This window comes from Rhineura floridana, chromosome 2 (assembly GCF_030035675.1).
Source record: "Rhineura floridana isolate rRhiFlo1 chromosome 2, rRhiFlo1.hap2, whole genome shotgun sequence".
NCBI lineage: Eukaryota > Metazoa > Chordata > Lepidosauria > Squamata > Rhineuridae > Rhineura > Rhineura floridana.
This window is the reverse complement of record NC_084481.1, coordinates 5,857,820-5,883,691: the sequence shown is the minus strand read 5'-3', so window position 1 is coordinate 5,883,691 and position 25,872 is coordinate 5,857,820. Positions and strand designations below refer to the sequence as shown.

The 25,872-nt window shown below is 41.9% G+C and overlaps 1 protein-coding gene across 5 annotated transcripts in view; it reads right to left on the bottom strand.

Moving 5' to 3' along the window:
• CPS1 (carbamoyl-phosphate synthase 1) overlaps positions 1 to 25,872 on the bottom strand; it is a 230,906-nt gene that overhangs the window by 154,963 nt on the left and 50,071 nt on the right. For all 5 annotated transcript variants that reach the window (XM_061607673.1, XM_061607675.1, XM_061607674.1 and 2 more), the window contains 6 exons: positions 23,108 to 23,200; positions 7,221 to 7,310; positions 5,658 to 5,786; positions 5,096 to 5,202; positions 1,703 to 1,844; positions 1,003 to 1,080 (listed from right to left, as the gene is read on the bottom strand). In XM_061607673.1, the coding sequence (XP_061463657.1) occupies positions 1,003 to 1,080; positions 1,703 to 1,844; positions 5,096 to 5,202; positions 5,658 to 5,786; positions 7,221 to 7,310; positions 23,108 to 23,200 (639 nt within the window). The remainder of the gene's footprint in view (positions 1 to 1,002; positions 1,081 to 1,702; positions 1,845 to 5,095; positions 5,203 to 5,657; positions 5,787 to 7,220; positions 7,311 to 23,107; positions 23,201 to 25,872) is intronic.

Sequence of the window (25,872 nt, the reverse complement as noted above, 5' to 3'; positions counted from 1 at the left end):
TACTTCTACCACCTATTTTTTAAAATAAAATTTTAAATAAAATTATTTTATACATGTACCAGTTCAAACAAGTCTGCACCCTTCACCCTTAACATTCACAGATTCGTCATTGGATCCTATACTCTTTTCCAATTTTGAAATATATATAATTCATCGAAAATCCATTTCACGATATCTACAGTTCTCAACTATCTCAAGAGCTTGTGAGACTTCTTTCTTTGGAGAGTCACTTCTTCAAGATGGATGTGGTTTTAATTCAAAGCATTCAATATTTGAAATATTATTATGATGTGGACTCATATTTTTTTAAAAAATGAGTTTGTGGTTCTAAATAGTCCAAACTCTTTTCGATTTTATGGCTCCATAAATCAACTTTTTCTGTGGTAAAAATAGTAAAATCAAAATATAGGTCACAGCTATTGGATGAAAATGTGGAGGCGGAGTTGAGATGAACATTATTGTGTATTTTTCTACCCTCAAAAACACAGCTAAAAAACTTTTGTCATGTGGCAAAAATGTTAACACATTCGCCACAATTTTGGCAAGTATGAAAAAACTGTTAAGACACCTTTGTGCTAAATCATTTACATGGATTTTTTTAACATGCATGAGGCGGCCTCCTGGATTCTCAAGTGCTAGACTGGCTATATATGCTGTTCTGAACGCATAAATCAGCTCTCAGATACAAGACAGTGACGATGGTACACAAAGTTTGTTTTGGTTTAAACAGCTACTGTGTTGTATGGGACAACTTTACACTTTACAAGACCGGACTCTTGTTCCGTACTGGGAGTAATAAAAGCATACACGAGTCCAACGGCCTTAATTCTGCCCAAAGTTTAATGCACAGAAGATTGCATCATGTCTGCTCTCAATGAAAAACATTTTGCAGAACATTTCTGTAGCGTTCCAAGGTTTGGCCAGTCTTACATGCCACATGGCATTCCTTCAGGAAGTCTTAAATCTAAATAGCTTTTTATCAGACTCAGTCCTTCACAATACCTCTGTGTCTGTTGGTCCAGGATTGGCTTCTGGGTAGAACTGCACTGTGAAAATCGGCTTGTTCTCATGCATAATTCCCTGCAGGGGGTTAAAAAAAGAAAAGAGAAGAAAGGGGTTACATTAATTTTCTTTCTGGGAATAAGAGACTTACCAAAGTGCTACTGTTGGCAAACTCTGCAAGCAATCAGGTTTAAAGGACTAGTATGATTTATGGACAAGAGTTGAAATTCATTACATTCTAGGTCTTCAAACAGTGTTTTATCCACTTAACTGCTTAGCAACTCACTCTTTGGTGAACACAATAGCATCTGTGTAATTCATTGCCTTGTGTATATGCTTTGAAATAGTGCTTCTTGTATTCCAGGCACTTAAAAAAAAATAGAGGTATGCTATCCATCTCCAACTGCCTCTCTAATATTTTCACATTATCGAATCTCAAACCCATTATGTCCAATACTGAACTTCCTCCCAAGCCCTCCTCTCCTCCCTTTAACTAGACTCACCATTTACCTTGTTGAACAGACAAGAAACCTTGCTTTTAGCTAGGCTCTGCACTGGCAGGGACCAGGTTGGGTCCTGGCTGAGGGCCCCTGCTGTCCAGAGGGGCAAAGTATGTTCTTTGGTGCGCCTGAGAAGAGTACAGTTCATCTTCCCTGTCTCATCATATTCTTCACAGGTATCCAGAGAAAGGGAGTTTTACCTCATTTGTTTGATCATTTGCATTCACAAATAGAGGCTTCCAGCCAGGAGGGAGGGAGTTGCTGTCTATCGCGTAGCCATGATTCTGAGCAGTAATGAAAGCCTGTCCATTTATCATGTTCACAACTGGTTGATTCTGTCCTCTGGAGAGAGACAGTCAAATAGAGGGAAGGAAGGAAGGGATAGTTTGGGGAGGGAATAGGTGTGTTTGAAGGGCAAGAGAAGAAGAGCACAATTAATAGCATCCGGGGGAAGCAGAACGTAACACACCGCACTATTATCATCATGGAGGAGGACAACAACTATGTTTTCTGCCAAATCTATGTATTTATTATTTGCATTTATGAGTCACCTATTAGCCTAGTCCTCTCTTTGAGGAATCAAATAATATGATAAAACAACAAATAAAATTAAAGCACAATGCCATGAAAAATATAAATGTATAAAAATGGCTATAAGAATTCCATAGGGGTAAAAATAGTGTCCAAACACTGCTGATGTAGAGATGATGGTGATGATGATGATGAACATTTATTACCCGCCCTTCACCCAAAGGTCACAGGGCAGGCTACAATAGTTTAAAATGCATCATTAAAAATAGTTAAAACAACCTAAGATCACAACATCACAAAAAACAGGGTGGCTCCTAAAAATATACATCTCAGGTGTCCCAGCCCAGGGTAAAGAAATGCATTTTCAGTATTTGCCAAAAGCTGTACAGTGAACTTAGAGGCTGCCACAGAGAATGCCCTCTCTTGGGCTACACACCCCCTGAGCTTCTGAGGATGATGGAACTACCAAAAGAGCCCCCTCTGCTGATCTCAAAACCTGAGCGGGTCTGTAGGGAAGGAGGAGGTCTTTTAGATATTTAGGACTTAAGTTGTTTAGGGCTTTAAACACTAGCATGAGCACCTTAAATTGAAATCAGAAACGAACTGGCAACCAATGCAGCTGTTTTAAAACAAGAGGTATAAGAAATCTAAACCCAACCCCAGCCAGTAATCTGGCTGCCGCATATTGGACCAGCTCAAGTTTCCAAGTCATCTTCAAGGGTAGCCCCATGTAGAGAACATTGCAACAATCCAATCTGGAAGTTGCAGAGCATGGAGCACTGTAGTTGAGTTGTCTCTGTCAAAAGGGATGAAACTGGCGAACCAGCCAGAGCTGGAAAAAGCATACCTAGCCAGTGAGGTCATCTGAGTCTCCAGTGACAGTGTTGGATACAGAAGTACCCCAAAGCTGCAGACCTGCTTAGGGGCGTCACTACCGGGGTGCGGAGGGTGTGGCCTGTACCCGGGTGTCACCATGAGGGGGGTGACACCCAGAGCCGCCCCGCCCCGCGCCGTTGCCCGGCAAGGCTGCTCCAACTCCTCCTCGGAGGTGGGCGGGCGAGACCGGGAGCAGCATCAGCAGAGTGAGGGAGGCCTTCTCCGGCTGGGTGCCCCTCCGGCGCGTGCCCTCCCACACAAGCCCAGCCACCTCTTCCATGCCCCTGGGAGGGCGCGCACCGGAGGGCCGCACCCCCCGTACTCCCGCTAGTGATGCCGCTGGACCTGCTCCTTCCAAGGCAGTGCAATCCCATCCAAAACAGGCCATCTCCCCACCTGCCATACATGGACACATAACTCTGGACACAGAACACCTCTGTCTTTTGGGGATTCAGCCTCAGTTTATTGGCCCACATCCAGCCCATCACCACCTCCAAGTACCGGTCCAACACCTCAACTGCCTCTCCTGATTCAGATGGAATAGAGAGTTAATCCATATAAGCTTTAAACTGGAGTGGCCAGTGTAGCAGGATAGTGCCAAGGAGCTGCCCTCCTCACACCAGCATTGCTGTTGCTTACCAGGCGAGGGCAGGGGCAGGGAAGCATCAAGTTCAGGGCTGTGCAGCCCATTGATGTGCCTGTGCAGCCCTGACCTCACACTGTCCTGGTAAGCAGCAGCGACAGTGGTATTGAGAGGGCAACTCCGCAGCACCGCCCTACTGTCTCAGCCGCTCCTAGCTTTTAAGATATTAAAAAGTCTAAAAGATGTTAAAATGCCAGTATGCCATACTTTGGCAGTTTCCAACTCAAATTGATTGGTGTGGAGTGAAGATAAATACTCCTGCATCTTTGCTCTTGCATATGCTGTGCTCACAAGTGCAGCTGTGCGTAACGCAGTCGTGTCATCAACCCATTAGGGATGGTTGAGAATTTCACAATAATCGAATGTGAATGAGAGCTATGCAGCTGCTTGCTTGTTTGCCAACCCAGTGAGCTGGTTGTTTTCCATGCAGGCACTAGTGGTTTCTAATTATATCAATTTATGATGAACTTAACAACATTGTTTTCAAACCCAGCACATATTTAACAGTGATTTCTTATACTAGCATTACTCTATTTGTTGTTATTATTTTGGAGTTCCCCTGTTGATTGAGGTGATGTTGGTAGGCATTAACATTCGTTGTTACATTGCTTATTGTGTCTCCTTACCTATATTAGCTCTTCATTACATGATGGGGGGGGCAGTGAAGCCAGTAATGCTTAACGGTTCTAGTAGCTTGATAAATCCATAAGCAAATAAATTTTAAAAGAAATAATGATTTTCTGAGATTCTCGCTCCCACACAATGTTGTACAAAACTGAAGTCATTCTGAAGTACACAAGTTTTCTTTAGTCTCACCTCTCATTATCAATTCATCATAAATACCATGTTTTTCATTTATTTATTTTAATGTTGCTTATTTATACTAATAAATAAGTTTAAACTGAATACATTTTTTAAAAGAAAAGGATTTATTTTTTAAAGAAAATTATTTTTATCAACATGGTGTTTTATTTGAAAGTTTTGCTTACTTTTATTTGAAAAAAACCTTTTTTTATAAAAATGCTTCCTTTAAATAAACAATTTATTAACTTCATTCCCACTTTTTTATGTTTACAGTCGTCTTTCTGTTGGCTTCTACAATAGTATTAATCCATGCACTAATGGATTTTTTTCCTAACTGAAAGTAAATTAAGCGAGCTTTACCAATCCTTTTAGCAATTTTCTCCCCTTAGGAGATATCTTGCTGATGATCTGTATCAGTCACACACATACAATGATTTCAAATATTTTGGATTGTTTACTGCCCCCTGGGGAAGATGACTGCTTGATGGTGAGTAATAATTAATAGTAGCAGTACTGCAAATAGCAAAAATGATAGGAATATAACAATATCTATGTTGTAAGATGAGATCACTCTACCATCAAGAGAATAAAAAACATTAACATTATTTTTGCAGATTACCAGAATGGGCTGAGATCGTACAAATTTAACAAAATGCGAACTGATACAGACCGAGTTTGAGCAATGTGATCAAAAGATGAACAGGTACAGAGCAGCAAACCCCATTCCTAGTCATCATACCTGTTGGCCATGGGCATTTTGTAGGATGAAGCCCCAGCTGCTAGACCAGTGATTAGATTTCCTGAACTGATTCCAAACAAAGGCTCCTGGCGATCATTCTCTAGAATCTGGATGGGAAAAGATTATATAAAAAATTACTTAAAATTTGGCTCCATACCAATGATTACTCGCCTGAGAAAAAGATGCAATCATTCTGGTTTATTCAGTGTTTCAAACCAATTTTTAAAAAATAAAATACTAATTTCTTTTCCAAATTGGATTGCCAATTCTTTCCTGACAGTAAACCCCACTGGAGCAACTTTTTATCTTAAAGGCCCCCATAGTTGATGTACTTTTCCATCTCATCTGTTCTCACATCAAAGGCAAAGAAGTTTCTGGAAGCAACAGATTAAATGATCCTAAGTTAAAATAGCCTTTCCCCCTCCTAACAAGGCATAATGTAGGAGATACGAGATTAAAAGAATATACACATCCCGAAGGTTATAAATTCTGACAGTGCAACATGGGAAGTGCAGAACAGCAGCACCTTGAGCAAAAAATGAATTCCAACACATATTCTTACCTTCCTGACATTCACAATTAGCTCTTGTGCTTGGGTTGGATCACCAGGACCACCAGAAACTAAAAGCCCATCATAGTCCATCCTGGTGAAATCATGATTCCAAGGAACCAAATGCACCTCAGCACCTCTCTGGCAAGGAAACAAAAAGGAAAGCTCAAAAAAGACTATCACATAACAAAGTGTAACCCCATGCTGAACAGTGTATCCTAACAGAATATATTACTGAGTCTGAATACAAGACAACCAAGTTCAAATCCCTGCTCTGCTACCTCAAGCATATGGACATAAGAACAAGACAGGCATTCACCGCTTCTCTAGACAGAGTGATCATTTAGCTGGCATGACGAATAGCCATCAATTCCATGTCTTTGCCCCAGAGCTTGGAAGATTACTTTTAAAAAGTAATAAATTACAGTTACAGTTACATGGCCCCAAAAAGTAGTAATTACTGTTACAATTACAATTGCTCTGAAAGTAACTGATTACTTTTCCTCCAAAGTAATCACTACAATTACATTTCAGTTACCTTTTTTAAAAAAATGCCTACAAGGTGCTGGCCTTGGCTGCTGCACCTCTAAGTAGCCTAAAACAACATTAAAAATAAACAGGTAGTAGAATAATTATTTTTATTCATAAGATAGCAATGGTGGTCTCTCCGCTGGTAAGGGTGGTGGGGAGGGAGGCTGAAGCCACTACTCAGATCTTTTCACGCCAAACCAAGTGCACCCCCCCACTCAGCCAGCAAGCATAACCTCTCTCACTTAACCATCTCCCAGACCCTGCCCTGCCACCAACTATGGGACACTCACCAAAGCAAACATTTTCCCCTGAGATGCAAAAAAGTTAAAATACTGCAAATGCCGCAGAGTAGCCAGAGAGGGTGGTGGAGGCCATTTTGTGTGCCAAGTGCAAACACACACACACACGTCATCTTTCACATCCACAGGGACATGGCACAGACAGAAAGAGAGAGACAGAGCTGTACTGCTGTGCTGTGAGTAAGATCAATAAAAGAACAACATATCTGAGGGGGGGAAATCTGGTGTCAGAGGAAAGTCACTGAAGTTCAGACCAAACAAGATGAGAACATGCGGACCATTGAAAAATCCAATTCTAAATCCAAATTCAGCCGAATTTTCACCCATCCCTATTTTGGATAAGTCCATAATCCCTCTGAAGCACCCTGCTGTGGCTCAGGATTCATCCAAATCTGCTGCACACTCCTAATTTGTGTCCACTGGCTTTCTCAATACAGCCTGCATGGACAATGAATGAACACTCTCAGCACATATTAAGAGGTTTCCCCAACTTTAAGCATCCCATTCTCCACCTTGAAAAAGCATGTCAGCCCCAACAAAAACCTAGAATGGCACGGCTGTCTTTGTTTAGTCCCATACCCCCTCCTTATTTTGACATAGGTACTCAACTCAACTCAAAAGTGCCACAACATCAGTGAAAACTCAAGCAAGTAAGCAATTTTCCACTTAGTTGGTCACATACAAAGTAAACTTATAAAAATGTTTCCACAGAAGAGAAAACTGTTAATATATATTTATGATTTACCTTTACTAGCAAACGAATAGCATTGTGCTTTAATCCACAATCCACAGCTACAATTTTGATTGGATTTCCTTTGCCATATACTTTGACTTCCTGTTGATATCAGGAGGGAAAAGAGACATTGTTATGGGCAACTTATTTATTATATACAAATCCTACCTTTCTTCCATTATGGAACTCAAGCAGTTGATAGTGTTTCAGGTGGTCTCCCATCCAACCACTGACCAGATCCAGGCCTCTTTAGACTCAGTAAGGTTGCTGCATTGTATTCCTACTGACCATGTCCTGGGACTTAGTTCATTTTATAAAGTTATTTCTCCACAGTTAGTTAAAAAGCAAACTATGTTAAGCATTAAAAAAAACTTAACCTCATTTGATATACTTGATCTATTTTTGAAAGAGGAAGTAGAAATCTATAAAACAGAGTAAAGCTAAAGAAGAACAACAAAGCAATCATAATGCCAAAGTACAATAACATCCCAGAAGAATATAAATATCAAATAAGGAACAGATTTGAGGCTTTAAACTTAGTTGACACAGAACCAGAAGAACTATGGACTGAAGTCAGAGACATGATCAGGGAAGAATGCAAAAAGACAATACCTTTAGTTAAAAAGAAAGACATCAATGGATGACTGAATAAATTCTTAAAATGGTTAAAGAGAGAAGGAAAGCAAAACGCAAAAGGAGATAGAAACACGGTCAGAACCCTAAATGCAACTATACAGTGACTAGTACAGAAGGACAAAGAGAACTATTACAATAGTTATTGTATAGAAATAGAAGAGGACAACAAAAAGGGTAGAACAAGAGCCCTATTCCAAAAGATTAGAGAAATGAAAGGGAAATTTAAACCAAGAGTAGGAATGTTGAACAATCAACAGGGGAACACGCTGACTGACCGAGATAAAAGGAAGATGGAAGCAATACACTGAAGAACTATATAAAAAAGATGCAAGGATGACAGATTCATTCACGGAGGAACCGTATTATTATTATTATTATTATTAATAATAATAATAATATAGTTTATTTATACCCCGCCTTGTTGTTGTTGTTGTTGTTGTTGTTGTTGTTATTTATTACACTTATACCTCGCCTTTCTTTTCATGATAGAAACTCAAGGCGGCTTACATATGTTTCCCAAGCGATCTCCCACCCAGGCACTGACCAGACCTGACCCTGCTTAGCTTCAGCAGGGAGCTGGCCTTATGTGCCTTAGAAATACACCAATAAAACAATACAATTTACAAAAATTAAATAACAAATAACATTATCAAAAAACAGCAATTACAACTTCCAGTGAAAATACAGGGTGGTGCAGGCGCCTGGAGCAGCAGAAACATCTCAGGCTGCCCCCAACAAAGCTGTGAGTTGGTTCTCTCTCTTTCCTTCTATGCTTGCAAGTTTGACACCTTCAGCTGAACTTCTGATCAGCTTCTCTGATGGCAAAAGATGAGTAAGCTTTCCCTAGCACCAGCCGGCCCTGCAGAAGCAGGGTGGGTCATGGCCCGGATGTTGTTTCCCATCCATATGATGAAGAACCAGAAATTTTAGAATGCGAGGTGAAAGCTGCTCTTAAAATACTTGGAAGAAACAAATCACCAGGAATAGATGGCATACCAATAGAGTTGCTACAAGCTACTGAGACTGAATCAGTCCATATCTTGACAAAAAATTGTCAACAAATATGGAAAAGAAAACAATGGTCCACAGACTGGAAGCGTTCAATATACATCCCAATTCCAAAGAAAGGGGACCCCAGGGAATGTGGTAATTATCGAACTATAGCCTTAATATCCCATGCAAGTAAAGTAATACTCAAGATTACTTCTACAACAAAGGCTCTTGCCATATATGGAGCGAGAAATGCCAGACGTCCTAGCTGGATTTACAAAGGGAAGAAGTACCAGAGATCATATCGCAAACATACACTGGATAATGGAATGGACCAAGGAACTTTAGAAGGAAATCATCCTGTGCTTTATAGATTACAGCAAAACCTTTGACTGTGTAGATCATGAAAAACTATGGAATGCTTTAAAAGAAATGGGGGTGCCACAGCATCTGATTGTTCTGATGCACAACCTATACTCTGGACAAGAGGCTACTTTAAGGACAGAATATGGAGAAACCGATTGTTTCCCAATCAGAAAGGGTGTGAGACAGGGATGCATTTTATCACTCTGTTTGTTTAATCTATACGCAGAACATATCATACGGAAAGCGGGATTGGACCAAGATGAAGGAGGTGTGAAAACTGGAGGGAGAAATACCAATAATTTAAGATATGCAGACAATACCATACTACCAGCAGAAACCAGTAATGGTTTGAAACGAATGCTGATGAAAGTTAAAGAGGAAAACACAAAAGCAGGATTGCAGCTAAATGTCAAGAAGACTAAAGTAATGACAACAGAAGATTTGTGTAACTTCAAAGCAGAGCTTGGAAAAGTTACTTTTTTGACAAGTTGACAATGAGGACATTGAACTTGTCAAGGATTATCAATACCTTGGCACAGTCATTAACCAAAATGAAGACAATCGTTAGGAAATCAGAAGAAAGCTAGGACTGCCAAGGGCAGCTATGAGAGAACTAGAAATGCAAAGATATATCACTGAACACTAAAGTCAGGATCATTCGGACCATGGTATTCCCAATCTCTATGTATGGATATGCAAGTTGGACAGTGAAAAAAGTGGAGAAGAAAAAAATCAACTCATTTGACATGTGGTGTTGGAGGAGAGCTTTGCACATACCACATACCATATTAAGTGGAGTAGATAGGATTTGTTCCTGTTATATATATTTTTGGATGAGCACTTTAGGACTTGTTTTATTACTGCTATTATATTTTACTGTTTTAATGTTTTTGTTATATCGATTTTTATTATGTAAAGTCAGTTTGAGACACTCCAGTAAAAAAACACAACGTAACAGTAATAATAATACTGCAAGGGTGATTGGAACTAGATGGACTAGATGGGCCACTGGCCTGATCCAGCAGGCTCTTCTTATGTTCTTATGTTCTTAACCCTAACAACTATTGCTTAAATGTGATTCCAACGTCCAGATAGTCACGTGGTTGTTGTGTGGTTGTTTGTTGACTATACCAACTCAGAATTCATGTGGTGGTGGACTACTTACTTCAAAGCATTCCTGTGTAAAAGTCTTTTAGCATGGGGGAAGTTAGCATTATAGAGTCACACATACATAGAATCACACAAGAGGAAAGCTGAAGTATCAGTGTGAAATGTTGTTGTTGTTGTTATGTGCCTTCAAGTCAATTACGATTTCTGGCGACCCTATGAATCAGTGACCTCCAACAGCATCCGTCATGAACCACCCTGTTCAGATCTTATAAGTTCAGGTCTGTGGCTTCCTTTATGGAATCCATCCATCCCCTGTTTTCAATTCCAATCTTGAGCCATAGCAAGATTGTACCTTTTCATTTATTGGTCCGCTACTGGGATTTCTCAGTTCTGTTTGTAAAATTTGCAAGGGTCTGTGTGATGTTCCTATATTAATGTATATATGGTAAGTGTTGGTTGTTTAGAAGATACATGGTAAGTGGAGTGAAAGAGGAGGGGGAGTGAATGGGCAGTAGAATGCTAGATGATTGGCTGAGTGTTTAAAATGGCTGAACGTATAAAAGGAAGAGTGAGAGTGGAATCTGGGGGGAGAAGAGAAAGAGTGGGTTGCTTGGTGGGGTTTGAGAGAGTTGTTTGCCAGGAGAGAGTGGAGAAGGAGGGGGGTGGAGTTCGGATTAGTATGGAGTAAAACCATATGCTTATGTGCCTTAAGAAGCAATCTTGTTAATCTTGTTAGCTTTGTTATCTTTAATAAATACTTAATTTGGTTTACCAAAGGCCTGATCCTTGGCTGGGGTTTCACAGACCAGAAGGGAGGGTAAGGTAATGACCAAGGCTGAAGGGGAACTGTAACAAATGGTGGCAGCGGTGAAGAGAATAACAATACCAGTATTCAGAGTCTCTGGGAATACTAGTATTAGGACGTGACTGGTGGTTGCCTAGCAGGGGGATCTGTTGAGATCTGTGCTAGAGCGGGGAGAGAAAAAATAAAATAAAGGACAGTCCGGACTGGTGGAGTCCCTGGTGGTGCCTAGAGACAGGCAGTAACCACGAGCAGGTAGAAACCTGACAGGGAGAGCCAGGGAAGGGCGTCACAGTCTGCTCACTGACAATTGATCTTTTCAGTGAAGGCTGATGCTAATGGGGAAAAGTAGGGCAGAAGGCAGGGACACCAACAGTAGGTGGCGCCAGAGTCAATGGCAGGCAAAGCTGAAGGCAATGCTATAGGTAAAATGTATCCTCCTCCTGCTGAACACTGAGGGCTTATCCAAACGGAGCGGGATAATCCACGGTTTCCATATTCGGTTTGTCAGCTGATAGTCCTCACTCTGCCTTTTTGTTCGCTGTTTCCCAATGGGAAAAAACGCTCTTTTGTGGCACAGCGATGATTCCTGATTTCAAACAGCAAATCACATTTTTGCCGGTATTGGAAGGAGCGGATTTAACCCGCGAAAATGCGTGACAGTGTGCGACGTCATTTGGACAACCTAAAAATAATAAACACACATAGCGCGTGTGTCACACATTTTGCAGTCATCTGGATGAGCCCTGAGACTAAGCAGGGGGAGTCTAACAGCTAGTACCATCCCCTGGACTGAATGTAAGTAAAAAGGCAAGCAAGAGGAGCTGGCTGAGAGCAGAGTGAGATGGATGGGACAGTGCCCCTCTCCCCATCCCACTGTGAAACCTCTTTACATTTTTCTAATGCTGAAGTTAAATTTGAAATCATCCCAGTTTGTTCCTTCAGTGCTGTCTAAATTAATACTTCAATATCATATAGTTGTCATTTGATTCTCTTTATTATTATTTTGTGTCTGGTGTCTTGTTCAATTTTCTTTTATTTTAATAGTCTTCTGGTTCATTTCTTGGCCATATACATAAACCTACTGCAATTATGGAGACTGAAGACCTGGGCATTTCTCATTTAATGTTCTGTTTCTGTTCATGAAAAAAGAAGGAATCTTTTGTTCCTTCTCAGTAAGAACAACATCAGGAAAACCTATTGGATCAGATCCAGGGCCTATCTGCTGCATTTCCAGCAGGGGCTGTCCAGTTCCATCTGGGAAGCCCACAAGTGGGATGTGCAGGCAATAGCCTTTTCCTACTGTTATCAGCTGATATTCAAAGATACACCATCTCTGAACATGGAGGTACCATTTAGCTATTATGGCTAATATTATCATAAATAAATAAAATAAAAATAAAAATTTATTTGTTAGTCGCCTATCTGTCCGACTTAACGGACACTCTAGGCAACTTACAACCAGAATTAAAATACAATATACAATTCATCCAATATCAAAACATCCAAACACAACAAAAAGCTAATCCACCCCAAGGTTCTTGTAGGCCTGCCTGAATAGCCAGGTCTTTAAGGCTCGGCGAAAGCTCATCAGGGAGGAAGCATGTCGAAGATCATAAGGGAGAGAGTTCCAGAGGGTGGGGGCCACAACTGAGAACGCCCTCTCCCGGGTCCGCACCAGCCTAGCTGTTTTGACTGGTGGGACCGAGAGGAGGTCCTGTGTGGCTGATCTTGTGATCATCATCATCATCCATATTATATTACATTATATAGATCTATGTATGTATATAACACAATATACATTATATAATATATATGTTACTAATAATATAAAAGTTTATATCTGATTTAACCAAAAGCAACCAACAGAAAAGAAAATGAGAATAAATCAAGGGTTATTTCTATATAAACAAGCATCTCTTAAAAATCCTATCTGCCACAAATTTGTCTAAACATCTTTCAAACATCTTAGCCAGTGGTCATCTATTTACCACATATTGTGGCAGTGAACTCCAAATTAATTATGTGTTGTGTTAAGCAGAACTTTTGGGGTTCTTTCCGAATCTACTGCCCATTAATTTAAATTAAGTGATCCTGAGTTCTAGTGTTGAGTGAAAAAACCTACTCTTGTCATTTTGTCCACAGGCACACAATTTATGATTTTCTAAACTTCTGTTATGATTCATATTGTTTGCTCTTTCAGCAACTTTGTGTAAAATTATCTTCATATGCTTGATATTCACCCTTATTGACCCACATTGGTACAGACCAATTGACGAATCTGCCACGGATTCTTAGATTATGCCTACATTTTAGTACGTTTTGCACCCTTGCAGCTCCTCCTGGGTAAGCAAGAATGTTTTCCAGTAATGAGCAACTCAGCACTCTTCTTCCTTGTCAAACTCACCAAACCTGACACAGCTGCTATTTTAAAATGCACACATTCCTAAAGTCCATGTCTGATCTACTGCTGAGCAAACTATTTTTATTCTTTTAATAACCACCTTTTAATCAGGCTCTTTTGGCACACAGATATTTCACAGCTGGAAGGCTTCATGATAAAATGATAATCTCCTAACTAAATCATTTCACAGGTGAGCTACCACTATTCAGGATGAAAACAGAAGCGTCACTCAGGAAAGTCTGGTTTGAAGGGTACGTGGATGCTATTAAAACACCAGTACTTCATGAAGTCAAAACACTGGGCCTGACTCACAACTCTGTTGCATCACACAGCACTGGAAAGTGCTGAACTGGTACATTCCACCCTCCTCATTCCCACCAAACCTCAGGCATACTGGTGTCCTGCAGCAATTATCTCCAGCCAAGAACTATAGACACATAACATTCTAGTCCATGGTGCCCCTCCAGAAGTTATGGACTACAGCTCCCATTATCCCTAACCATGGGCCATGCTGGCTTGGGCTGATGGCTGCCCCTGCACTAATCCTTGAGGGAACATGGGGGAAGAGAAACCTATTGATCCTGATCTGCCAAATTGCAAAAATCCCTGGGTATGATCAGGGAAGCACTAGCATTAGTTTCAAGGCTGAAATCTCTGGTTCCTAGATAAGCCTAGGTCTTGCAAGAGTTTTGGTTCCTGAGCTAATATGTGAGATTTTTTTTTTGTTGTTGTTGCTTGGGAATTCTAAGGAATAAAAAAATCAGTCCAGTTTTGAAATCACGGGTTAAATTCAGTCCAGTTTTGAAAGATTCCATCTGCCATCTTGATTCACAAAGGTGTCCAATTGTATTCAAACATCGTCATCATCATCATTAGATTAAATTTATATCTCACCCTTCCTCCAAAGGAGCCCAAAGGCAGCAAATATATCAGTACTAAAACAATACAACTAAACCTCTAAAAACGGTTAAAAACAACCTCCTAAAAGCAATCACCTACTCTCAAAACTAATAATTTCAGAGTAGCCTGGGACAGATCTTTCAGACATCAACAGGGATATTTTTATTTCACCTAAAATTTAATAATGAGGGAGACTGACACACCTCACTGGGGGGGAATTCCACAAATGGGGAACCACCACTGGGAAGGCCCTGTTACGGATCACCGCCAACCTAGCAACATAGACCAAAGACTGCTCCTTGATCTCAGAAACCCTCATGGATAATTTAGTTATGAAGTTTTAAGAGGTATCAAAATGCATGATTTATTTATTTTATTTATTTGTTTCATTTATAGACCGCCCATAGCGAGTGGCTCTCTGGGCGGTGTACAAAAAGGTTAAAATACAAAATATCAACAATAAAATCAGACAACAAACAATAAACACAAGCAGCAACTAAAGAAAAAAATAAAAAATAAAAAATTTAAATTATAACATAAACGCTTAAAATGCCTGGGAGCATAGCCAGGTCTTAACCTGGCGCCGAAAAGATAGAAGCGTAGGCGCCAGGCGTACTTCTTCGGGGAGGCTGTTCCACAGTTCGGGGGCCACTACAGAAAAGGCCCTAGATCGAGTAACTGTCCTCCGGGCTTCTTGATGGGTTGGTACCCGGAGGAAGGCCTTAGATGCTGAGCGAAGTGACTGGGTAGGTTCATAGCGGGAGAGGCGTTCCACAAGATATTGCGGTCCCACGCCATGTAAGGCTTTATAGGTCAAAATCAGCACCTTGAATCTGGCTCGGAAACAAATAGGTAGCCAGTGCAAACGGGCCAGAACAGGTGTTATATGTGCTGACTGGCTGGTCCTCGTCAGCAGTCTGGCTGCTGCGTTTTGCACTAGCTGAAGCTTCCGAACTGTCTTCAAGAGCAGCCCTACGTAGAGTGCATTACAGTAATCCAGCCTAGAAGTTACCAGAGCATGAACAACTGAGGCGAGGTCATCCCTGTCCAGATAGGGGCGTAGCTGGGCTACCAACCGAAGGTGGTAGAACGCATTCCTTGCCACCGAGGCCACTTGCGCCTCAAGAGACAAGGAAGGATCGAAAAGGACTCCCAGACTACGAACCTGTTCCTTCAAGGGGAGTGTGACCCCATCTAGAACAGGGTGAACATCTACCATCTGGGCAGGGGAGGCACTCACCAACAGTGTCTCAGTCTTGTCTGGATTGAGTCTCAGTTTATTAGCTCTCATCCAGTCCATTATCTCGGTCAGGCAATGATTCAGCACATCCACAGACTCACCTGTAGAAGATGAAAAGGAGAAATAGAGCTGCGTGTCATCAGCATACTGGTGGCAACGCACTCCAAAACTCCTGATGATGGCACCCAGAGGCTGCATGTAGATGTTAAAAAGCATGGGGGACAAAATCGACCCCTGAGGGACTCCACAATGGAGAGTCCAAGGTGTCGAGCAATGTTCCCCAAGTACTACCTTCTGGCGACGATCCGCCAAGTAGGAGCGGAACCACTGCCAAGCAGTGCCTCCAACTCCCAACTCCGCGAGTCTCCCCAGAAGGATACCATGGTCGATGGTATCAAACGCCACTGAGAGATCAAGGAGAATCAACAGAGTCACACTCCCTCTGTCCCTCTCCCGACAGAGGTCATCGTACAGGGCGACCAAGGCTGTTTCAGTGCCAAAACCAGGCCTAAAACCGGATTGAAACGGATCCAGATAATCGGTCTCATCCAAGAGCACCTGGAGCTGACTGGCAACCACCCGCTCCAGAACCTTGCCCAAAAGGGGGATATTTGCCACCGGTCTATAATTGTTCAAGTTATCTGGGTCTAAGGAAGGTTTCTTCAAAAGAGGTCTCACTACAGCCTCCTTGAGGCTACTAGGGACTACTCCCTCACTCAAGGAGGCATTTATCACTTCCTTGGCCCAGCCGGTGGTACCAGTCCTGCTAGCCTTGACCAGCCAAGATGGACAAGGATCTAGAGCAGACGTGGTCGCCCGCACCATTCCAAGCACCTTGTCCACTTCCTCAAGCTGCACCAACTCATCCAATAATGAAAGACAAGACCGTGTTCTGGACACTTCAATGGATTCATCTGTCGTAACATCAGAGTCTAGGTCCCTACGGATGCATGCGATTTTATTTTGGAAGTGCCCTGCAATGTCGTTACAGCGAGCTTCAGATGTTTCAATGGTATCTTGAGGACCAGAATGTAAGAGTCCTCGTACAACCCTAAAAAGCTCTGCTGGGTGGCAGAGAGATGTCTTGATAGAGGCAGCGAAGTAGGACTTCTTCGCCGCCCTTACCGCTTTTATATACGACTTAGTAGAGGCACTTACCAAAGCATAATTGCATCCGTCTGGAGTTCGTCTCCATCTGCACTCCAGCCTCCTTCTCTCTTGCTTCATCACTCTCAGCTCCGGGGTATACCACGGAGCTGTATGAGCTCTGCATCGAAGAGGGTGCGCGGGAGCGATCGTGTCGATAGCCCAGGCCATCTCTGTATTCCACAGTTTGACCAAGGCCTCGACAGGAGTGCCAGTACTATCAGCTGGAAAAACTCCCAGAACCCTCTGAAAACCCATAGGATCCATAAGCCTCCGGGAGTGGACCAACTTAATAGGTCCCCCACCCTTGCAGAGGGAAAGAGTCGTCGTAAGTCTAAAACTCAGCAGGCGGTGATCTGTCCATGACAATGGAGTAGATGAAAAATACCCCACCTCCAGATCACCATCTCCATGACCAGTGGCGAAGATCAAATCAAGAGTGTGACCCGACACATGCGTTGGGCCAGTAACAAATTGAGACAGCCCCATGGTTGTCATGGAGGCCATGAAGTCCTGAGCCGCTCCAGATAAGACAGTCTTGGCATGAACGTTGATATCCCCCAACACCACAAGTTTGGGGGACCTCAACAACACCTCCGAGACTATCCCTGTCAGCTCAGCTAGGGAAGCTGTTGGGCAGCAAGGTGGGCGGTACACCAACAAGATTCCCAGTCTGTCTCCTTGGCCCAGTACAAGGTGGAGGCACTCTAGACCAGTCGTCATCTGGACAGGATGCCTGGTGAGAGAGAAAATACTCCTATAGACCACAGCGACCCCGCCTCCCCGGCCCTCAGATCTGCCATAGTGCTGCACCGTATACCCAGGTGGGCAAAGCTGAGAGAGGGCAACTCCTCCCTGCTCACCCACCCAGGTCTCGGTTATACACGCCAGGTCGGCACCCTCATCCACAATTAAATCATGGACAAGGGAGGTTTTATTATATACCGACCTGGCATTCAAAAGCAGCACCTGGAGATCTAAGGGCTGGCTGATAGAACAACCAGCAGTTCTGTGGTCTTGAGGAGAACCGGAACAAGGCACAGACACAACTTGTCTGGGGCGAGTTCCCCTTACCTGGCATGTTCTCCTCCTAACGCCATACCTCCCATTACCCGTCACTACGCTAATTGGGGCCCCCGGAAGCCCCCCCGTTAAATACAAAGCATGCTCTCCCAGGCACATTTTAAAAAATATTTAAATACAAACAAACACATTCACACAACAACGCATAAAAATACACATAAATATACACAAACACGTCCACACAATCTCATTCATACACACAACAGACAAAACAAACAGACAATTAAAATGCACCCAAACAGCAACAATAGCAGCCGACGTTAAAATTCTCCTCCGCATCAAGCTTCATCCATAAGTAATGTCATGAAATAAAGTTGTAAAATATCTGCCCGCGACCCAGTAAACAGCAAGTAAGCAAGCCGGAAGGACAAGACACGCCCCAAGCAGCGAACTTGAATGGAGTGGCGGCAAGCAGGCAGAAAGCCAGGATGAAACAGCGACAGAGCAGCAGGCAGAAGCAGCAGAACCCAGCAGCATCGATCCAGCGACAGAGCAGCAGGCAGAAGCAGCGGAACCTAGCAACATCGATCCAGGACTCACAGGCGTGTCGCAGCCGGCGACCGACGACAAAGCCGAACACCGACCAACAGGCAGTCCAGAAGACCCGGAGAGCAGCGGCAGCAACAACAAAAGCCAAGGCAGCAGCAGTTGTAAATCCGAAACGGCCAGAGCCACGCCGGAGACCAAACAACGGGCCCAGAAACAAACGGCCCAAAAGCACTCGAGAAGCACCCGGAGGGCAGCGACTCCTCGAGAACCGCAGCAGCCAGGGCAGCAACGCCGCGGCAACAGCGGCCCCCGACACACTCCAGCCGTAGCACGCCAAAGATGGAACTCCGCAACGGGTCAGAGCAACCCAAGAGCCGCGGCTCCGCCCCGAACCAAAGGCCAAAACAGCAAAACTGGGTCCAGGCAAAGATGTAAAGTCCAGCCACAGTCCAAGATCGTACCAACGCTGGCATAAGCATAAGCATAAGCAAAGACATCGATGATAAGGTAAGATGATAAATACCAGGCGGTAGAAAGGGAAGAAATTAGGAGCTGAGGTGCAGAGCTCCCAATCAAACATCCTCTCTCGTCACCTTCTTTGAGCGAAGAAACAACTTTCCAAAAGCCAATGGCAAGGCATTTGTATTACTCCAAATGGTGTGGTTAGTGGGTGGATGGACTTGTGTCACTGGTTGCCATGTCGTCACAGACACCCCATCCAATATATGCCCTTGATACCAGCTCAACCACAGTCCACACAGCACTCCTTATTACAAATGTTGTAGTTACATCAACAGGGGAAGGGAATAACATTTTTTCCAGAGACTCAGTACTATGGTTTGAGTTCATGGAAAATACTGGTTCCAGGAAACAACTACACTGCCCAGGGGAGCATCAATTGGATCCACCATGGCAAATGGGCAACAACTACCACACTGTCAAAAAGTGTGTCTTACTCTACATCTAACAGAGCATGAAAAGTTAAAATGATGAGAGAATATGGGTAGGTTTCTTTTTATTTTATGTAAACAATTCTGTATTCTGTCTACCCCTTGGTTGCCACATGAATTAAATTGTGGGCCCTTGAAACAGCATGCTCAAGAAGTTTCAGTAGGAAAAAATGTGGTATTGTTTTACTTTAGTGCCAAAGTAGATAGGATGGGAGCAGCAGGACAGTAAGGTGGGGTGAAGAGGGGTTCAGCAGTCCTCAACCATGCACACCATTTGATGTAAACATTAGACCTCCACCCTTTGCTTAGTATATAAACAGGACAGGTGTGTGAAGAACAGCCAGCATAATGCGATGCGGTCGCAGGATATAGTCTGAAAAGCACAGGAGCCCAGCACCTTGTTGAAGCTAAGCAGGTCTGGGTCTGATCATTCCCTAGATGGTTGACCACCTGGGAACCACATGAATGCCGCCTTGGGTTCCATGATGGAAGAAAGGCAGGATGGATATGTAAGGAAATAATGTGGCTCCGAGTCCTAATTCATATTGTATGGAATTAAATGCTTGTACTTTCTGAAATACATAACGCTGTTGCAGGAACCTGAATGTAACTCACTCAAGTCAACAGCAACCTCCTTGCAGATAAAGCTGAGAAGCTTTCAACTGAATCAATCCATTCTGCAAAACGCAACCTACTATGGTTTCATAGAAAACCATAAAAAAACCACCCTAGCCTTTCTACCCTACCATTGATAAGACAATTCTTAAAATGTTGCTGCATCTTGATTTACACGAAAACAGTTGTTTTCTAGGACATAGATTATCATGTCCCATAATTACCACCAGTGAAGAGCTTAGTTAATTGTCAGTTTTATTTGTGATGTTACTTTATAAGTCTATAAAATAAAGTTATAAAGATAATGAGATCACAGGAGTTCTGTTAATCTTTTTATATCTCATTTGTGTATGCTATTTTCAGCTTCTTTATAGCAAACCCTTCTTGTTAATGGCACAGACGATCAACAGCACCCACTCCTGCTGCTTATGTATTCTATAAAATAGTTAGAACTGAGTTTCAGATATCCACTGGGGCCAGACAAAATTAACAGGAACCATTTCTCAGCCGTTTCACCCACTTCAAGGTTAACTGTTTTATTTTTATTATATTTTGAGGGTAAGATGAAATTCTTTGTGGTGAGATGAACAGAACTGGAGCAGCCACCATTTTCTTTTTCCTACAAAACTATTCTGAGATGCTATTTGATTTTGGGGAAATTCAGAATGGCTGCCATCATTAAATAAATGGCTGCCTCCTTTGGTGCTCACTGGGAACTACCTTTATAGTGGACAGCAGATGCATCTCATCAGAAAAACACAAACCTTTACAAAATTGTCAGATCATTTCTCGAGCAGCTCATTTCAAACAGTACAGTGTTAAAAGCCTCTCCAAAGAAAAGGAAGTGATTGAAGCAGGCTAGTTAACAGGTCCACCAAGAAGAGGTACGGATGGGACTACTATACCAACCCAGGGTCAGCAGATAACACAGACTCTGAGGTTTTTTACTTTCTTTAAGTAAGCCTTTATTCTTTGTTGACTCAGAGTTATGAAAGAAAATGTACAGGCACCATTCTAACCAATTATTTTGTAAGAAAGGAGCCTGATCCTACACTTCAGCGTTTTTAGCCAACAAATAAAGTAACAGCTGTGACTGATGAGCGCTATAGAGAAATTATATCTGCCCAAAAAATGGTTTCCAAAAAATCCTTTTTCAAACATTACAGAATAGACTTTCTGATTCACTATGAAGTTGTTTTTGCATCTTCATTAGTACATTTGAGAGTCTATTTTTCCCTCTAGATTGAGATACTGGAAAAGGGACTCCCTGGTTCATTTTGAAGACTTTTCATCTGGTGTAGAAGTGATTGTTGACCAGATAAAACAGGGGGGTTTCCAACCCATGGGTGGGGGGGGAATAGGCAGATTCTTGGGGATGGGTTGTTGCTGGTAGTATAAATTCTTAAATGGGTATATTCCTGTCAAAGGCTGAAATCCTTTATATTAAAAAAGAGGTGACTGTTTGACCTGTGCTGGTAACATTGCTATAATTATTATAAGGTATACATAAATCACCACAACAAATAATCTTACAATACACTGCTGCTTTTTAACAATTTATTATTGAACGTGCCCAAGCATGGGCATGTGACCCTTGTCTGCCGTAAATCTTAAACCTCTTTTGGTGCACCTGCACGCACACACACCCCTGAAATACTATGCCTAGTCTTGAAGGGGTTGTAGTATTTTTAGCCTAAGATCAATTTATGAAAGCCTTATATAGCTGGTTTACAACTCATGAAATGTGTGTTCTTTGCATGGTTTAAGGCTGGCATTAAGGAAGAGCAGGGCTGTTGTGCCTTGAACAGCTGTGGCAGGCAGAAATTCAATAGGTTAAACCTTTTCTAGTATGGAAATACAATTATGGGGAAAGTTTCACCTGTTGGCATTCAGTCTGTCAGACAACATGTAACTTGTGTGTGCTTCCTGATTCATTTTAGGCCCCCTCTCCCCCCCAAAAACACAAAAAAACAGGATACAACTTTGCACATGGCATAAATCATATGCAGATTTGTGTCCTTTTTGAGCTGGAGGCTCAATTCATGCACAATGTAATGGGCCTAGAAAATCCTTTTGGCATCCCTGTAGATTTAAAAGTATAAAGTCAAAGAGTTCGATTCCATGCAAGCCTATTCTGAAAACCTGGAATACTAAATAAATAAATAAATTTGGATTTTTCATTTTTAAAAAAGTAAGTCTCTTGAGGAAAAAAGCCAAATATGCTTTATTTGAACTCAGACCCAATTTTCCTACAGGTGTATCATGCCAGGGTTTGGGTGAGGGGGACAGGGGAATGAGATATTAAGAATCCTATGCATGCCTAATCAAAATAAGCCCCATTCAGGTCAGTGGAACTTACTCAATAAACATACTAAAGAATCAGCAAAATCATCTGGAGAAAAAAAGGGCAGGGCAATTTTACAAAATCATTTCTCATTAAATTACGGGGTCAATTTCACAATGTTCTGGTTAAATCACTGTTTCTCCCCATCCCCAGATTCCACAAAGTGTCTGTCCTCTTTCATTCTGTACAGACCAAGTATTTGTATTGCATCAAATAACCAAGAGAATACCTTCAATTAACAGGGGACAAGACTCCAGCTAAAAGAGGACCCTAATAATCTTTGCTCAGCAGTAAGTCCCACTGAACTAAATAGAGCTTATTCACTGGTAAATGTGCTTAGAATTGTACTGTATGAGGCATCTAATCTCTATTAAAGATAATTTAAAGTGAAGCATAAAAATCGTAAATCTCACAGCAATGCCTATTTTTTTCTTTGAATGTAGAGTTAAGGCTAACCTACCTCACAGGGCTAACCTACCTCACAGGGGTCCTGTGAGGATAAAATCCACCTCACAGTGGATTTCCTCTTTGCAGGAAAGGAAATAAATAAATAAATAAATAAATAAGACTCGTGCTTGTCTGAATGGAGAATGGATATATTGGTGGTTGGGAGCAGGAAACAGAGAGATCTCAGTCTTTTGTGTGGCTGGAATACAGTCTGAAATACAAAGCTAAAAGTCATATCTATTGCTTCCACCATATTTTGCATCTGGTCCTATCCATCAATGGCATGCTGCCCTGGAGACTGTCAACAAGATAACGTGGCCCTTCAGCTAAAAAGATTCCCCTCCCCTTTTCTACAAGGTTCAAAACTGAATCTTTACCTTTGTTGAAACTTCAGCAATCAAGTTTCTCTTGTTTGGGTCCAAAAATTGCACAGGCTGACCCTCAAATTCAATCTTCCCGAGAACAGTTCCCTGTTGAAATAGAAACTGAAACAGGTGAGTGCAAGAAAGAAAGAACAGTGGCATTAGGTACTTACAAGCTTAATTAGCTGCCCAATACCTTTTTAAAGCCTTTGTAATTGTAGACAGTGTAAAAAAGGGGGGTTGCTTGGTTTTTAAAAGAGAGAATGAAGATAACTGAAATGGGTAGTAAAGATTTCCTGTGACATTATGACTTGACTATCATCCTAAGGGATGCTGTACCAACCCAATCCGACTGTAGAGTAGCAATAAGGTTATGTAAAAAACCTTTCCATCTATGGACGGGCCAGATGGTTACACAGTTTAGCTCTCATGATGAATCTTGTATTCTTGACCCATACCTTTGCCAGACTCACACCAAGCTGGGTACTGGAGCTTTGCCAACTTGCCATTTTATGGTCTCCCATTATATGTGGGCACTGTGCATTTCTGATCATCTCTCTCAGCATATTTGTGTATGGCCCATAATGGAAAACCAGTTCCATTATGGGTGACTCTGGGCAAGCTAATGTACGTCTGACTGCAGTATGTTACAAAATTGTTACAAGGACATATGTCATGTAAATCACAAACCATTTTGCACATGAAGACTCGGTTCAGTTGAACCTCCAAGCCATGGTTTGAAGACAGGAGTTTCTTATTCTGTTGTGGAGTGCAAGTATTGAGCATGGTTTGTCAATTCAGGTGTCATAGCAAACTAAGGTTAGTGTTAAATAGGAAATGGAAGCTGAGAAGGATTGAGAGAGAGGAGGAGGAAAGAGAAGAGATTGCTCGAGTCTGTGATTTGGATGAACATCTGATTTGAACCAATAAAATACTGCGAACTTAGTTTGTTAATATTAATGGCAAAAAGTCACATCAATTACAACCCTCAGATGGTTTAGACAATGTTGTCAAGCTGTTTTTTTTAATGAAAAGCATGATCCTAAACACTAGCTCTATGTTTTCTGTCATAACTGAAATCAGTGGAACAATATACAATACAGAGTATATATATATATATATATATTCACCATTTTACTTGCTGTTTACAATAAATACTATAAACGGTCTTCAACTCTTTAGTAATTTGGTATTTTCTTGCAATATGGAGGATATTCTTCACATAATTTAGTTAGCTGCTTTAATAATGTCTACCCAGGTTAGCGTGAGAATGGTTACTATGATAGAGAAATGGCTGGCCATTTTGAGGAGCTAAATAGATAGCTGAGTGCTGCTTTCAGCCTAGAAAAAGGCAGCTGATTACTCTCACACACATGATGAAATTAAGCCTCTCTGTTTACCTTCAGAATCCATTTACACAGCCACTGTTCATTTACATATTCATCATACTGAAACTCTGTTCTCACCCCTAATTTACAAAAGGACATGGAATGAGTAAAATATAAGCTAGCTGGTAAAGATTAAACAAAAGGGGAAAATCACATTATGCATTTCTAAACAAAAAACCTTCAAGCAACCTCTCTCCTTACACCTCAGCATAATGTGTGTCACACCATGCCATGTGTGCTAAGCTATTGCTTCAGTAATGAAAGTGTATGTATTTTATATGCAAAGAATATTGCTTCTTTCAGTGACATGGATCAGGAAGCTAAATATCATAGGGCTATTCTGCTTAAGAGTTATAACTCAGTGGTAGTTAGAGTATGTGCATCACAACATACAAAGGTCCCAGTTCAATCTGTGACATCTCCAGGTAGTGCTGAGAAAGGTTCTAATCTGAAACTCTGGACAGCCACAAGGTAGATGGGCCAGTGGTTTGGCTTTGCATTTTACAAGACAGAATGAGTGAATAAGTAGAGAGTGGGGCTCTCTTTGGGACTTTTTAGAGCAACCAAATGTTGGGGGGGACGGGACAGGAAAGAACCACTTTAGATGATTCATTGTATCACTACAAGCCTTGGGTACCAGGTTTACGAGGTGAAAGTCACTCAGGCAATGCTAGTCTGTAGTATCACTTCTTCAAAAGCCACACCAGCCCACCATAAGTCTCTCAGCCTCAGGCAGAACACAGTCGAAGTTGATCCGCACAGTATAGTGTGAAGTTGTGTCTCCAGAAACTGGTGCACCATGGAGACATCTTTGGTTTGCTTGTGGTATCCTTAGAGCATTATTGTGCATAGTTTGGTATGATACCTGAAATAACCATCTGTGTACTGCCTGAGAGACATGTACCAACTGTAGGCAGGGGAGGAAGAAACCCCAATAATGGGGATGAGAGGAAGTAGTAGTCCTATGAGGCTGGTGTAGCTTCTAAACCTAGTGCATCACCCAAAATTATGCTTCAGTTTTGCTAATACAAGTAAAATACTACATTTTTCTTCTGCTCTCTGAATTACAAGGGGCCTATGAGTTCGGATTCATGCTTGAAGAAAGATTTGCATGCTGGCTTGTATTTTTTCAAAGGCAGAGAAGCGACTGATTCTTATCCCAGTATGTCTTGCTTCTACCTAAATTCTTTTTGCACATGGTACTGTTGCGCGCCACCCCAATCTCCAAGAGATGAGAGAACTCCAAGGGTCCCTGCACTTGCCCAGGGTTTGGTTTCCTTGGAAAGAAGCTCAGCAGAGTCTATGGTGTCTTTATGAAGTATGGTTTATTTACACACAGTCACAGCCTGAGCATAAGATGGAGGTGTTCAAAGCATCAGCAGTCCAATAGAT